The sequence below is a fragment of the Leptosomus discolor genome, chromosome Z, assembly GCF_034619465.1.
Source record: "Leptosomus discolor isolate bLepDis1 chromosome Z, bLepDis1.hap2, whole genome shotgun sequence".
In the NCBI taxonomy this organism is placed as follows: domain Eukaryota; kingdom Metazoa; phylum Chordata; class Aves; order Leptosomiformes; family Leptosomidae; genus Leptosomus; species Leptosomus discolor.
In genome coordinates, this window is record NC_141419.1 from 88,115,983 (window position 1) to 88,132,876 (window position 16,894).

A 16,894-nucleotide genomic window follows, 5' to 3' on the forward strand; every position below is an offset into this window, starting at 1 on the left:
CACGTCTCTATGACAGTTCCTCTACTTCAGTTCTGACTCAATATTCTGATGCAACAAGTCAACAGGTCATTCTGCACCGAGTACTGATATTTATCCGTTCCTTTGAGGTGCTTCATTATAGGGAGATTGGACATATAGACATATATGTGCTATCTGAGTTTGGGTTTATGTGCTTGTGCATAGGTATATGTATACCTATGTATACAAACACAGGGAGACATGAAAGATTGAAAGTATCTGAATGTGAAAGAAGAGAGTATCATAAATTAATCCTTATGTGGAGCACCTGCAATGTGTAAAACTACTTACCCAGTCCTGAAAAAATTCAGGACCAGGAGCAGATTGAAAATTAAACACACAAAAAATCAATACAAATATCTTCTGCTATGGAAACATAGGTTATTTTTATACTATTACACTATATATTAATTTTTACTATTTGCACTTTTATTTTCTACTTCAAGATATGCATTTTCCCCTTAGAATGTAATTATTAATAAAATAATAAAGCATGTTCACAAAAGCCCATGAAAAACAGAATCATTAAGAGCTCTGATCAAGTTCTAACTACAATTCACATAACCAAGACACAGTCTAGAAAACAATGTACCCTCTTCCTTCTTTCCCATAGACATATGGATGGAGAACCTGGTTGCATTCTTAGATAACAACATACTGTGAAATGCAGGATTCCACTGGATGTAGCCCAGGTCACGTCACCACCTGCTGGGCTTCTGCAGAGAGCCTGGGATACAGCAAGGATTTGGTTAAAAGACTGACAAAGTCTATCTGAAAAATTTGACCCAGTGCAGTAACTATCAGTCATCATGCAAATGCTGTTATAAACAAAGCCATCATTTATGATATTAATCTGCAAACATGCACAGGTGTGACTAAATTTGTATAAACAATTATACAGGATATGACCTCCTGCCCAGAAAACTCACTCAGCTCTTCTTCAGACCTTGTACTGCAGTCCTTTGAGCAGGATAAATTTTGCTTATAGTGTCCCAGCCATGTGAATAAGACTACTTCACTGACAAATATTTTTCTCAGAACCAGCTCTCAAAAAGAAAATGCTATTTCTTACAAATGTTAGCATTTTTGCAAATCAAGGCTAAAGATAGCTCAGGCAGACCTTTGCTGTAGCGCTTGCTTTTCTGTTAGAAACCACTTGCAATATAGATAATGCTACTAATATTTAATAAGGGTATATCATTACTTTCTCTGCTTCCAGAAAAATGTCATTTGCTTCAAAGATGTACATGAACAAAGTGAACAAAGTAGTCCTGTTTAATCAAAACTTGATAATTAACAGGAGTCCAAGTACCCTCATCTTGGGGAACAAGAATAGCAGGTAGCAGTTTCACTACTCTTTCAAGTCCGCGATTGTGCTACTGAGTGGGTGGATCTGACAGCTACGAATTCACTTCTTGTCATTTCAGGGGGAGTAATTAACAAGTTGACTACATCTGCGTGGCTGTTAGCATGGATGGTGCCTTGGATTTAGTAAGGTGTAGATGGCTGCCGGCTCCCATGAAAGAAAGGTTAATGGAGACATTTGTCCTGTGATGAAGAATTTTGAGTTGAGCGTGATAAATCATCCACTTCTCGGAAATCATAGCGTGTCTCTTCCAATTTCAAAAATCACTTATGGAATATTTTCACAAATCATGATGTACAAGGAACAGGTAAACAAGTTTTCCATTGGTGACCCTATTTATGGGTTGCAAGCCTCACTTCAGCTCCTTCTAAGTTCATGATCCTAATCATAATTATCATCACTGTATGTGGGTCGTGATACCTATAACAGAACCACTGAGCTAAAGCCACAGAATGACTGAGGTGTTCACTCCTACTTCAGTCACCTAATTCCCAGGACCTTTGAATTTCCTCAGTTGCCACATAACATGACATTCCACCCTGCTTTAGCCCTAAGAATGTAGGCTTTCTTCATAGTATTTCACATATTGTCATCTAACTTGAGCTGCAGATGTAAGGGTGAGATGAATCATGCTCTAGAACTTCGGTACATTTATGTTAGGAACTACAAACCACAACCCTCATGTGAATTCACTGTGGTTTATAGTTCTGAGTAAACATATAAAGTCTCCCATCTTAATGTCACCAGCCAAACTGACATTTAGTTTACACTTAAACCCAGTCAGGATCTAGAGATTAGGAGCAGAATTCCCCAGATAATATGAGTGGCTCAATCTAATGAAACTGTGTATATGAAACTCTACCAAAAAACCTACAGCAGCAAAGAACCTAAGAATGAGATGTTGTCCCAATTTCCTATGATAGGTCAATGTTTGGAGGCCTGAAGGGGGGGCCTGAAGAGCTCAGCTCTGAGAACAAGCTCTTCTGTGATCAGAAGCAGCACCCTTCATCTCCTTTTGCCACTTCACTTTATTAGATGGATCAGTTAGAGACTTGGCGAATCAAAGCAGAGGAAAGTGAGGACTGTTAGATTGAGTCAAAACAAAAACTTCAGTCACTGAGACAGAGGTCTTCTGCCTATATGAAGCTGATATGACAAAAATATATCCTATTTTGTGTAGGATAGACAAAAACATTTCAGCAAGGGTTTCTATTCTTGGCTAACACTTTCTAGATTTTGAATATGGTAGATATCATTATGAAAGAAGTCTAATGAAAATGTTTCATTATTATAATTATTTCTAATATTTCTATAATTAAAAATTTACCATAAATATGTATTTATATTGTCACAGTTATGAGAAAACACTTTTTTATACTTCCTAAATTTTAAACTGGATAATCAGAGCTTAAGAATAGCAATCACAAGGCCACACTTCTATACAGTTTTTCTTCTTCTTCTTCTCTTTGTGTTTAACAGATACACAATTAAACTCAGGAATAGTAGGGTTACATACTGTATTTTGATCCTCTATTGACACTTCATTCAGTGGAGAAGAGAAAACAAGATGATCAAGGCAGGAATACATCTTACTTCTAACACAAAGACAGTTAATTGAGTACAAAAATAGTAAGTATGAACCGTTAACAGTTATGGGGTATTGGTGCTTTACTGCATATGAACATGCAGCATAGACCTCTCATGGCAACACATGGGAGAAACACTTTTGTCTCCTGTTCCAGCCATGGTAAGCAGATGTTGGACAGCGGTGTTTGAGAAATAGAGTTGTTCACCTGTTTGTTTGCTTTCTGAAACAAGGGAGAAAAGGAAATCAGATCACTGGCCAGATTATCAATTAAGGCCACACAGGTTAGGTAAAAGGTCCAAATAAGAATATGATTTTACAGGTATTTTCCAACCAAAATTATCCTATGATTCTATAAAGAGTAGAGCCATAGAAGATTAACAGTCCATCTAATCTGTTTTCCTCTGTTGGAGAGTCACCAATAGCCCAAGGAATCCCACACAATGACTTTTGCTTGGCATATTTTCTCAGTTTCCATTTATTTACACCTCAAATGCCCTTCTGAGCTGGAAGCACATACTTTTTTTTTAACAGTCCTTGATGGATATTTTTCCCTCCAGTCTCATGGGCTGGTGCCTGAGAGTGACTCTGCATGAAATGACTGACTGGATTTTCACATCTTGCCTGTTCCCGAAATAAAAAGATCTATTTTCTCCTCTTTTGTTTCCATTTATACTCCCATTTCCTGATATGTGATTCTACATTATCCCTTTTGCCACTTTTTGAGCTTATAGGATTGTTTTTACTGATGTTATTAAGCTCACTAACCTGGTAGACAACTATTCTGTGTTGGGGTGGCTTATTTTTCTTCTGGAATCAGCTATTGAATCAGCTTGAAAAATTGTCCAATGAAGGTCAGACAGCCAATAAGGCTGGGAGAAGGGTGGGGATGAAGAGTGGAACTTCCTCCTTTTCCACACAAATAAGTTGTTAGTTTTGGCTCATCTCATCTGACAAAACTACAGTCTGTTGCAGAGGCTCCAAAATCTGTTCCTAGCAGGTGATTAATTCATGCATCAGTCCTTGTTTGTGATTTAGGGTAAAGAAATTAGATAGCTCTACCCCAGGTCTCCTCTATACGTTATTTCCTTCCCTGAGTCCTTACAGCACAATTCAAAGATTCATGACTACCTATTGCCTGGTCCCACTGTGGCTGAAGTGAATCTGCTAGCATAGCTTCTGCATTAAATTTTATAAGGACATGAGTGATGGACACAGACAGAGCTGCATTTCCAAGACTAAACTGCAAGCCTAAATGCTCTTCAAGGTGTTCTGCTTAACCTCCAACCTTTGAGCAGGTGTTTGGTGAAATGTTTAGTGAGAAAATGACAACTGTAGGAAAAGCTCTCTGGGCCACCTATTCCCTAGAAAGACACAGACTGCATTTGCTTGTTTGCTATTTTTTATATTAGAGATATTAACAAAGGAAAATTACCAGATTAAGCACTGTTTCCCAAGTCTTTGAAAATGCCAAGTGACAGCGAGCTGTCACCTGGTGGAAACAGCCCTCAAATAATTGTATGATGATTTGCATTTGTAAGAAAACATGAATGTAACAAAGCAGTATCAGATATTAAGTGTGTGTCCAGGATTTTAGAGGCGATTCATCTTGAGTATGGACAGGGAAATGAAATTGGTTGATTTGGTTATTTCTTACATGAATTCTGCAGACCATTTAGGACTGAATAATTGGTTATCAAAGCAAAGCTACAGAACCACAGAATCACAGAATCACAGAATGATAGGGGTTGGAAGGAATCGCTGGAGATCATCTAGTCTAACCCTCCTGTCGAAGCAGGTTCCCCTAGAGCAGGTTGCACAGGAATGTGTCCAGGAAAGTTTTTAATATCTCCAGGGAAGGAGACTCCACAACCCCCCTGGGCAGCCTGTTCCAGTGCTTTGCCACCCTCAGAGTAAAGAAGTTTTTCCTCATGTTCAAGCAGAGCTTCCTGTGCTCCAGTTTGTGCCTGTTGCCCTTGTCCTGTCACTGGGCACCGCTGAAAAGAGACTGGCGCCATCCTCCTGACACCCACCTTTTAGATATTTATAAGCATTGATGAGGTCCCCTCTCAGCCTTCTCCAGGCTGAAGAGCCCCAGGTCTCTCAGCCTTTCCTCGTAGGAGAGATGCTCCCGTCCCCTCATCATCTTCATGGCCCTCTGCTGGACTCTCTCTAGGAGTTCCCTGTTCCTCTTGAACTGGGGGGCCCAGAACTGGACACAGCACTCCAGGTGTGGCCTCACCAGGGCAGAGTAAAGGGGGAGGAGAACATCCCTCAACCTGCTGGCCACACTCTTCCTCATGCACCCCAGGATACCATGGGCCACTTTGGCCACAAGGGCATGTTGCTGGCTCATGGTCAACTTGTTGTCCACCAGAACTCCCAGGTCCCTCTCCACAGAGTTGCTCTCCAGCAGGTCAACTCCCAGCCTGTACTGGTGCATGGGGTTGCTCCTCTGCAAATGCAGGACCCTACACTTGCCCTTGTTGAACCTCATCAGGTTCCTCTCTGCCCAGCTCTCCAGCCTGTCCAGGTCTCACTGAATGGCAGCACAGCCTTCTGGTGTGTCAGCTGCTCCTCCCAGTTTTGTATTACCAGCAAACTGGCTGAGGGTGCACTCTGTCCCTTCATCCAGGCTGTTGATGGATATGTTGAACAAGACTGGACTCAGCACTGACCCCTGGGGAACACCACTAGTCACAGGCCTCCAACTAGACTCAGCACCACTGATCACAACCCTCTGAGCTCTCAATCCACCTCACTGTCCACTCGTCTATCCCACACTTCCTAAGCTTACCTGTGAGGATGTGATGGGAGACAGTGTCAAAAGCCTTGTGAAGTCGAGGCAGACAACATCCACTGTTCTCCCCTTGTCCACCCAGCCAGTCATGCCATCATAGAAGACTATCAGGTTGGTAAGGCATGATTTCCCCTTGGTGAATTCATGCTGACTGCTCCTGATAAACTTCTTTTCCTTCACATGCTTAGAGATAACAGCCAGAACGAGCTATTCCATTTACAGGGATGGACATGAGGCTGACTGGCCTGTATTTTCCTGGGTTCTCCTTGTCCTTTTTGAAGACTGTAGCAGCATTGTCTTTCCTCCAGTCTTAGGCACCTCTCCTGTTTGCCATGACCTTTCAGAGATGATGGAGAGCGGCTTAGCAATAACACCTGCCAGCTCCCTCAGCACTTATGGGTACATCCCATCAAGTCTCATGGATCTGTGGGTGTCTAATTTGCCCAAATGATCTCTAACCCAATCCTCCTTGACCAAGGGAAAGTCTTCCTTTCTCCAGACTTTCTCTCTTACCCCAGGGTCTGGGATTCCTGAGGACCAGCCTTAGTAGTAAAGACTGAAGTAAAGAAGGCATTCAGTAACTCCCCTTCTCTGTATCCTCTGTCACCAGGGTACCCACTTCATTCAGCAGCAGGCCCACAGAAAGGAAGTTTAACAGCAGAGGTAGAGATTATGTATCTGAGTAACACAGCATATTTAGAATGGGGCCAGATTGTTTTATTAGTAAGGAAAGTACTGAAGTTCTCAAGAGAGGAAGGGGTAAAGAATCAAAGTTCTTCTTCAGCTGAGAGTCTATCTGAGTTAGAGGATATGGCTCAGACTGAAATGTTGAGACATGATCCATCTATCATTAATCTGCTCTTTAGAGGCAAAGTACCACCATTTTAAAAAAAATATTTCCAAGAGAAATTGGATTGGTTTTGTTTTTAATCAAATTGTTTCTATCACAGAGAGGAAGATTTGCTCCGATTTTCCAGTCTCCATTCTCCATGGCTTCAAATAATTTCTGTTTCACTTCATAGCAGGATATAATAAGAACACCAAGCAGAAGGTTTTTTGTGGCATCTTTGAAATCTAAACTAACTGAGCAGCTTAGGTACTGTTTGCATTCTTAATTTCTTAATGTTACTCCCTCACTTTCTATTCATGGGTCTATTCATGTGGTTTTTTAGTCTTTCAGTAGGAGCACCTACACTGCCAGACACATGCCAATGTTTTCCTTCCTTTTGCTACCTATAGAAGGATTCTGCATGGCAAGTCTCACTCTGCATTTTCCTTCCTTCACTGCACAACATCTATCCAGACTCTGAGAGGCATCATGGTGATCTGTGAAGGTCCTTGTTTTGACAAGCTGTCAAGGGAGGCACTGCAGTTCAGCTTCAGGCACCTACATTTAGACAGCTACAAAATATGTGTCTACATGCAAGGTAGATATCTAAAATTCCCTTACTCTTAAGGGAAGTATAGACACTATTCAGTTGCCCTTACATGACTCTTGCTGTTCGATAAGCTTTCAGCGATGTTGTCTGGCTTTCCTTTACCAGACTAGAAGGGCTCTGGTTCTCCATAGGTCCTATGTCACACCTACAGGCGGCCAGATGACGATGACACACGACCTGTAGGAGATCCACAGCCTTCTGGCTCAGGATCTGTAGGACATCTTAAATGGCTCTCAAAGGCCATAAGGGAAGTGAGAAAAGACCTAAATCTACACTCTTAAATCTCCCTGAATCCCACATAACTAGAACCTAGATACACAGCTCATGGCTAGACATTTTCATTTAGGTGTCTGAACATGAGGCTTAGTCTTAACATAGCAGGCATAATCTCTCTTTGCTCTTCTTTGTGTATGTAAGTCAAAATGCTTTATACCAAAAGTGAGTGTTAACTTCTTAATGGGATATATGGTGCAGGTAATACCAACAGATAGAAAAATGAAAACTAATAAACACAGGTTTAAGAATATGGTTCAAATGCATACATCAGTACTCTTATATATTCTTAATTTCTCATTTTAAATAGTGATGAATATAGAACACAAACCTAGGCAATTTAGGTATGTCTACACAATCAGTCTGAACACACTTGGAGACGGGCTTTGGAGACAAGTTGTGCTGGTTCCTGATCATTTTATATGAGTTGTTTACCCAGTCTCAGATAAGCCTAATAAATGTTTGGAGAACGATGAATGAAAGGTTCTTCTGACTATTTAGCTATCAATCATATGAATTTTTTTTTTTTTTTAAATAATAATTTTGAAGCTCAGCTTGTGGATTATTCGGTACAATCCAATTATTTTCTCTTCTATAGAAAAATGAGAATTAGAATGATATTAGGGGTGGAGTATACACATATACAGGTTTTAAATAGAGTAAAAATTGTCTAGAAAATTTTCATACCCTAAAAATGAATTTGCATAGTACTTTTGTGGCAAGATGCCCCTCTACCGATCTAGCAGGTGTAGATGGGGTTATATGTATGGGTCCACTGTAGACAGGACAATCACTGACAAATCAGTAACAAGTCAGTTAATCAGTAGTAAATACTGACACATCTATTTGTGTACATGCACATTTTTTTCTATCTATATAATGTCTGCAGTTTGAGTTTCTCAAACTGTCCCATCTTTGTTTTCTTTCACTGTCATTATTAATGAGTTTGTATTTCCCTTGCTTTATCCTTTTTCATTATTATACCTTGAAAACAGAGATAATATTCTTCATAACAGACACATTTTTTTGGTACTCATTGTAAAACCTTAGAATATTTTCAGTCTCATTTTTTCTTTTTTTCTCAAATTCACCCACGCATTTCTACCATCTTATTAAAGACGAGTTTAAATGTGTTTTATTTGATGCACTGGTGAATGCATTACTTTGTTAGGAAACCTCATGGAAATTCATGCGTTTAATGCTAGAGAGCCTTCCATCCCACACCCATTTCAATTAAAGTTTGACATTGACACAGCCTTAATGCCCTCAACTGCTCATTTGACACAATCTCATGCAGTGATATCTCACCAAAACAGGAAGCTGCTTTCACATCTTGTTTGCATTATGTATTCATTTTAAGATTAGTCACATGGCTAATGAGCATCTTGGAGGCTGTCCAGTTTGCTACACTATGTCATGCTTCCTTTCCTGCCACTCTACTTGCATTAACTCTCTGTGATATTGCCAGAGACTGTACAGAGTGTAAATTGCTCTTATCCATTTGTTCCAGAAAATGATCACAACCATTGCCACTTGGAAATTGTTCCCATTGTTGGCTACAATTATATATTAAATGTGTGCTGAAATAATTTGGTTTTCATGAAGTGCAAACCTCTGAAATTTTGCCCACACACAGTCTGAAAGAATTTCATTCTTCCCCTCATCATTTACTTACAAAAATAATATGTTTCTTTCTCAAAATTCTGAACTGCAATGTTTGCAGCAAGCTTAAAATACAGTCATTATTCCTGCTTTATCTCAAAGTGGAATCAAAGTCAAAGTGACAGCACTAATATTAGCACTTTAGGTAGCATTTAATTTTTGATTAATGTTTATATTATAAACAAATACTGACACATCTATTTGTGTATTTGTGTACTTGTGTATGCACATTTATTTCTATCTGTACGTCTGCAGTTTGAGTTTCTCAAGATCTTATCAACTTTTCCAAACTAAGACAACCAGCTAAAATAACAGACAATCAGAAGGGACCGTTTATTGTGATCATTTATTTTGACACCATATGTCTGATCCACACTGTACAGAGGACTTCTCTGAACAAATTCCTATTGGAACAAAAATTCACCACTTACTTCCAAAAAAATCCACCAAAACCCCACAAAAAACCCAGAACAAAATCAGCCTCTTCACTCAAATAAGTCTATACTAGTCTTTTAAAAAGTCTTGGACTTAAGAAAGTGTTGGACTATCCATCACAACATCCAGCAAATTCTTCAAAAGTACAGCTAGTCCTTCTATGCATTATAAATACAGAAAGAAAAACATGCAAATAATTCTAAATCTATTTGCATAGCTTTTTTAGGATCAAAATTATGTGTACGTATGACATAGAAATCTATGAGCACGTGTATCACGATATAGCAACTGAAACATCATTTTAACAAAAATTCTGCACCATCTTACAGTAACAGTAGCTTTTTGAGATCAAGATCCATTGTAATATTTCGAACATATCAGTGGATAACAGAAAAAAAGTTGTAAGTACAAAGCACCATTATATTTAAATTGTACATTTCTACTATACTGCTAGAGATATGACTCACTGTAGAAAAAGAAAACTCTAATGCATTGGTAACATAACGTCGAACCACAATGAAAAGACATGATAGAAAAAATCCATGTTCCTAGAGACTGTCACAGGAAAAGGAGGAAAATAATGCCTCTGGATTTTTAAAGATACACAATTATTACTGCACAATGTTTAGGATAAACTCCTAACTCTGTGTTTTGAGGGAAGCAGAAGTGGGAAGGAGAAACAGATTTGGCAGCATATTATAGTGATAGGACTCCTCTGCCTTCTCTGGTCAGCAACACTAAGCAATTTTCTATATAGTCTCATGTTGGACTAGACAAAAGAGAAATATATTCTCACCTTTAGACTCTCATTAAAGCTCAATGTCTTATTAGTTTACAGGTGAAATATAAAATCAAAATAAAATAAGGAGAAAAATATCATTAAAAAATTACAAAAGTCAATTGCCCACGAGTATGGTTTTATGGAACAAGGAATAGGTCAGTGTTCTTTATACAAAAAGAACTGAATTTCAGAACATTTCTTAGGATTGAAAGGATTTGGGCTTTTATGAAATAAAACATGAAAACCAGTTGGCAGCCGTTTATTTGTAAGTCAAAGCAGAAATTATTTTGGATTCCTTGTACCTCGTTTTTTTTATGTGTTACTAATTGATTGTACAAGACAGTTTTGTGGATCTCTTGTATGGATTGAATATGGTTCTGCTTTTCAGCTAGAATACCAACCAGATTATATCAGTCCTACGCTCATGTGCTTTGGGAAACGTTTATTGTCCACTGTCTTCCCTATCTAGATGCAAATATATTTCACAAGAATCCACAGAAATGAAAACCAGACGAAATTATTATTCTACTCCCATGTCAATACTTGAGGTGGACAATGAAAAGTTAAAATGGACAAAGTGATTATAGACATTTAGTAGCCCCAGGGGTCACTGAAGTCTTATCTGTAAAACTGAAAGTGATAAAATTCTGGGATTTCAAAGACAACAATGTTATTTACAAAGTCCCCTCCATTTTAGAACTCCCTGCCCATCCATTTCTATTACGACAGCAATTAGAAAAAGCCCCATCAAACCTATCAATTCTCTTTACACAGTTAAGTAGCATGGTCACTCCTGCCACAATTTCACACCACAGAAAACATAAAGAGTGAAGTAGCTAGTGCAAGAACATTAGAAGAAATACGTAGGTGTTTATTAGATTCTTATGTCCATGTAAAGCAAAAGAAACAATAGACTTTATCTTAAATCTCAACTGGAAAAGAGCAGACTCAGCAGGCTGGTTAATACTGGAAATCTGTGGATTATCATTTAAACACATCACAGAACATTTTTGTTATTTCCAGAGAAAATCACCCTCTCAGTGACACCTACAGAAATTGTTGTTCTTTTAAATGTCCCAGAAGAAATAAAACCACAGGTAGGCAGAACAAGTTATTTCCAAAGAAGTATACTAAAACCTGAGGTCAGCGTGCACAGAGAAGTTCAGGACAGCTCATGAATTCCATAAATAGGATACAGATTGCTGAGGAATGAAAGTGGCCTAAAATGTATGACACAGGGAAAAAGCAATATACTGATATCCAGGGAGATCAGTGCTCTCAGACATAGCTGAAAAGCTATGTTCAATTTTCTACTTTGCTACTCTGCCAGAGTGAATTTCATATGCAGCCTGTTTTTTTTTCTTTCCTCATCATCTGCTGCTGTGTTACTGTGAGAAACAAAACTCTATCAGGACAGATCATTGTTCTATCCTAGTATGATCACTTCCATGTGACACAAAGCATCTGTTTGTGGCTAGCTCCTTGTGATATTTGAGGAATAACTTCTCCTCTGGCAGCTCCTGGAATCAGCATAGCCTTGGTCCTGGATTAAATCATAGAATCATTAAAGTCGGAAAAGATCTCTAAGATCATCAAGTCCAACTCGCTACCTAACACCTCCATGCCCACTAAACCATGTCCCAAAGAGCCACATCTACAGGGTTTTTGAATACCTCCAGGGATGGTGCCTCCAACACTTCCCTGTGCAGCCTGTTCCAATGTCTAACCACTCTTTCAGAAAAGAAATTTTTCCCAATATCCAGTCTAAACCTCCTCTGATGCAACCTGAGGCCATTACCTCTCATCCTGTCATTAGTTACTTGGAGAAGAGACCGACCCCCATCTGGCTACAACCTCCTTTCAGGCAGCTGTAGAGAGCGATCAGGTCTCCCCTCAGCCTCCTCTTCTCCAGGCTGAACACCCTCAGTTCCCTCAGCCGCTCCTCACCAGACCTGTTCTCCAGACCCTTCACCAGCTTCGTTGCCCTTCTCTGGACACGCTCCAGCACCTCAGTGTCCTTCTTGCAGTGAGGGCCCCAAAACTGCACCCACCATTCGAGGGGCGGCCTCACCAGTGCCCAGTACAGGAGCACAATCACCTCCCTGCTCCCACACCATGGCTGATACAGGCCAGGATGCCGTTGGCCTTCTTGGCCACCTGGGCACACTGCTGGCTCATGTCCAGCTGCTGTCGACCAGCACCCCCAGGGCCTTTCCCACCGGGCAGCTCTCCAGCCACTCCTCCCCAACCTGTAGCGCTGCATGGGGTTGTGGTGACCCAAGTGCAGGACCCGGCACTTGGCCTTGTTAAGCCTCAGCCCATCGATCCAGCCTGTCCAGGTCCCTCTGCAGAGCGTTCCTACCCCTGAGCAGATTAACACTCCCGCCCAATTTAGTGTCATCTGCAAAATTACTGAGGGAGCACGCGATCCCCTCATCCAGATCATCAATAAAGAAGTTAAACAAGACCAGTCCCAACACTGAGCCCTGGGGAACAGCACTTGTGATCAGCCACGAGCTGGATTTAACTCCACTCACCACCACTCTCTGTGCTTGGTCGTCCAGCTAATTTTTAACCCAGCTTAGAGTGCACCTGTCTAGGCCATGAGCTGCTAGCTTTCCTAGGAGAATGCTGTGGAAGATGGTGTCAAAGCCAGGTAGATGACATCCACAACTTCTCCTCATCCACTAGGTGGGTCACCTCGTTATAGAAGGAGATCAGGCTTGTTAAGCAGGACCTGCAGTTCGTGAACCCATACTGGCTGGGTCTAAGTCCTGGTTGCCCTGCACATGCCATGTGGCCACCCTCAAGATGAACTGCTCCATAATCTTCCCCAGTACCGAGGTCAGGCTGATGGGCCTGTAGTTTCCCGGATCCTCCTTCCAGCTCTTCTTGTAGATGGGCATCACATTGGCAAGCTTCCAGTCACCTAGGACCTCCCCTATTGTCCAGGACTTCCAATACATGATGGTTTGACCAGCTCCTCCGCCAGCTCCCTCAGTACTCTGGGATGGATTCCATCTGGCCCCATAGACTTGTGAGTGTCCAGGTGGCAAAGCAGGTCATTAACTGCTTCCTTATGAATTATGGGGGGTTTATTCTGCTCTCCGTCCCCGTCTTCCAGCTCAGGGCGCTGATTACCTTGCAGATATATTTATTCTGGATCACCTAATATTTTTTTCAGACTGATGGAAAATATTTAAAATATGTCTACCAGTAGATGCACAAAAAAACCCCATGAGATGAATTCTGTGATATGATACCAGAGCCTCAAAAGTAGCAAAAATAATCTCAATGGTGTAAAATTTTTCAGTGTACTGAGATTTTTAAATGTATTTATTTGTTACTACAGGTCAGATAATAAGGGATTCCTTCTATTTGTTTTTTGGTTTTATGTCCAGTTTTTAGGGCTTGTATCACAAATTTGCCTATGTAGCCTAAGATTATACTCTGCTGTTTAGTACAGGTTTTAGAGCATGAATAGAAATCAGCCTTTCTCAGGATGTCCTCAGCATATTCTGAGAGACAGAAGTGCTGAACAGATAAAACTCAGAGTTGTACTTCCAGTTCTGCCCCTAGCCAGCTATGTGAGTTTGAATTCAATATTTCATTTCTCTGTTCTCTTATCTCCCTCCCTCTTCTCCTATTTACAGTGTTGGTTTTACTGAGTAGAGGCTGTCTTTTACTCAAGGAGACCTTCATCCTGATTAGGTCCTCTAGGCATTCCAGCAGTATGTACTTATAATGCATCATAAGCTTTCCTTCTCTTCATGATTATCTATTATTCATATGTGGTAGTGTCTAGAGACCAATAAGTTAAGATTATGAGAAGATACAATATACGGATAAATACAGATGGCAGGTGGATAGTTAATAATAAAGATGGGTGTATGTACATAACTAATGATGTCAGTAATTTCTAATGCTCCTCTTTTACAATTAGATCTAATGATTATTTTTTTCCTGAGTGCAATAAAAGAATTCGTACCAATTCTATAGTAGTTCTGTTTTCTTTAGAGTTGACACATCTCATTTTTATTTTGTAATAATTTTAATGTTATAAAATTATTAGTGGTATGAAGAGTTTATGCATCTTTTTACTTTTATATTAAAATACCACAATTTACCAAAAGTTAATATCCAGGAAATGTGGAATATTATAGAAACACCAAATTAAAATAAATACTACCATTAGCTGCCCTATTTAGCAATGCAGTGATTTTACAGAGGTTAAACCTGAGTTTGAAATGCTTGAAAATTTCAAAGATAACATAAAATTGTTTTGGCTGAGGGGGTTGGAAAAACCTTTTTTTTTTCCAAAGAAGTCTTTGTAAAATGTTAACATTTTTAGTACCTCTCACTTATCAGGATCAGATTCTGCCATCTGCTTCTTGGGACAACAAAATATTACACATGGATAGTCCCTATAAATGTAAGGACTTTTTAGTATCTGTAAAACTACCTAATAAATCCACTATTAAATGAATAACCATTCAATTCTGCTGATTTCTACCTCAATGTTGCATACATTTTTTACTACATTCATTTATATTAATAATTATAGTAGTGCCCAAAAGATGTTCAGTAACAAGAAAAGAAGTCTTTTAACAACCATTCTTGACATCATAGAGTAACAGAATTGTTGAGGTTGTCAGGGACCTCTGGGGGTCACCTCAAGCAGGGCCACCTAGAGCAGGCTGCCTGGGACTATGTCTGTACAGTTTGGAGTATCTCCAAGGATAGAAACTCTGCAACCTCTCTGGTCAAACTATGTCAGTGTTCTCCTGTTCTGGGGACCCCATAGCCAGACACAGTACTCCAGGTATGGCCTCAACAGTGCTGAGTAGAGCAGGGAAGGATCACCTTCCTCGATGTACTGTCAACAGTCCTCCTAATGCAGTCTAGGATACCATAAGCCTTCTTTGCTGCAAGGATACATTATGATTTTTGCTCAAATTGGTGTTCACCAGGTGTCTGGCAGGATGTGCATAGATGCTACCCGATACAACAACAGGAATCCAGGGCTGTTCAAGGCAATAAATTACTTGGTCTATACCTTGTAAATATCTTCCAAAATTCTACACAACTTAGAGGGGAAAAACATTTGAAATATCTTAATGAGACTTTTGCCACAACATTTTCGAATTAACTGTTTTAGAAATAGAAATTCATTCAGCCAGAAGTCATCCCAGATCTCTCTGCCAGCTCAGACTGGAAGAGAGATCTGGGATGAGTTGTACTCCAGCCATATAGTCATGCAACAGTCAGCGTCTAGGGTGTATTTCACAGTATTGCAGATACATGTGAATATTTATTATTACTTAAGTTTGTAATTCAGGTAAACCCGACGGAGTTAGCAGAGGATGTGATCCCAGAGCACTACTCTAGTTTATTAAATTCAATAGTCATTTGGTTCTTCTAGAGAAGGTCAACTAAGAGTGTAATAGCGGAAAACAGCACTAAAATAACAAAACTTTTAAAAACACACTCCAAACTGGAATTTTTACACTATTTTAGTATTTTGAAAGATTGCTTTCTGTCTTGTAGCATTTTTGGTTTGTATTCTGTAATTATAATTGCACAGACATTAATAGCTATACAGCCACAGATCTGTTGCTGAATGAGACTTTGTACAAAGCATTTCAGGAATAAGTAACTATGATATGACCATAACACAATTTAGTTGTCATCACAAAATTAAGGTTTAATCTAAAGTTACAAGTCTTGCTTCTATCTAAGTGCTACTTACAAACAGCTTCTCACTCTATGGCAATCTTGAACAGCCAGAGAGGTTGAAAGGGATGAAGAAGAGAATAATCACTACTCACCTATAGTTGGATCATGATAGTCAGGGAACCGATGGCTTATGAATTGCATTGTCATTGCTGTAGAATAGAAAGACAGAGGGAACAAAAAATAACAGCATTACTGTCTCTAAATAACAACAGGGAAAAGAACAAGCAGAGAATTCACTTATCCAAATATCACCTTAGAAAGTGAGTCAAAATCTGGTTTATACCTACAGCTGCAAGAATGCATTGGCATTACAATGATAACTAAGAACTGATAAATGGAAAAAGTATGAATTAAATTTCTTTATTTGCCCCAATTTCTTCCTTTTTAAAGTGTATTTTATCAATTGCTGTATTAAGATGTTGCATCTTTTTTTAACACTTGATGATCATTCTTAACCTGATACTGTATTGTCTTGAAAATCGCCATGAAGAAAACATAAAATATAATTTATAAGGCTGATTCATAAAGGTTTTCATGATGTTACAAAATGCCACTAGCTGCCATACCTGATTTGATTTCTGGTCCACTTTAGGAATACCTAACGCATTAAACTTGACGCAGACAAATGCTTTTGTTAACCACCTTGAACTTGGTTTCTTCTGAACAGACTGTTTTATGGCTGAATATTACCTGCTTTCAGAAATTTTAGGAAAGTTGCGTAAGTCTTTATGAAAATTGCTTTGAATCATTTGGAACAGGTGGCACTCGGGAAGTGCAATTCCAGTTTATGTAGAAAGCT

General features: G+C 39.5%; 1 protein-coding gene across 1 annotated transcript in view; it reads right to left on the bottom strand.

Moving 5' to 3' along the window:
- The window catches only part of RIT2 (Ras like without CAAX 2), a 184,439-nt gene that overhangs the window by 119,129 nt on the left and 48,416 nt on the right, over nucleotides 1-16,894 (bottom strand). The window contains exon 2 of the mRNA XM_086479821.1: nucleotides 16,188-16,244. Coding sequence (XP_086335947.1) covers nucleotides 16,188-16,244 — 57 coding nt within the window. The remainder of the gene's footprint in view (nucleotides 1-16,187; nucleotides 16,245-16,894) is intronic.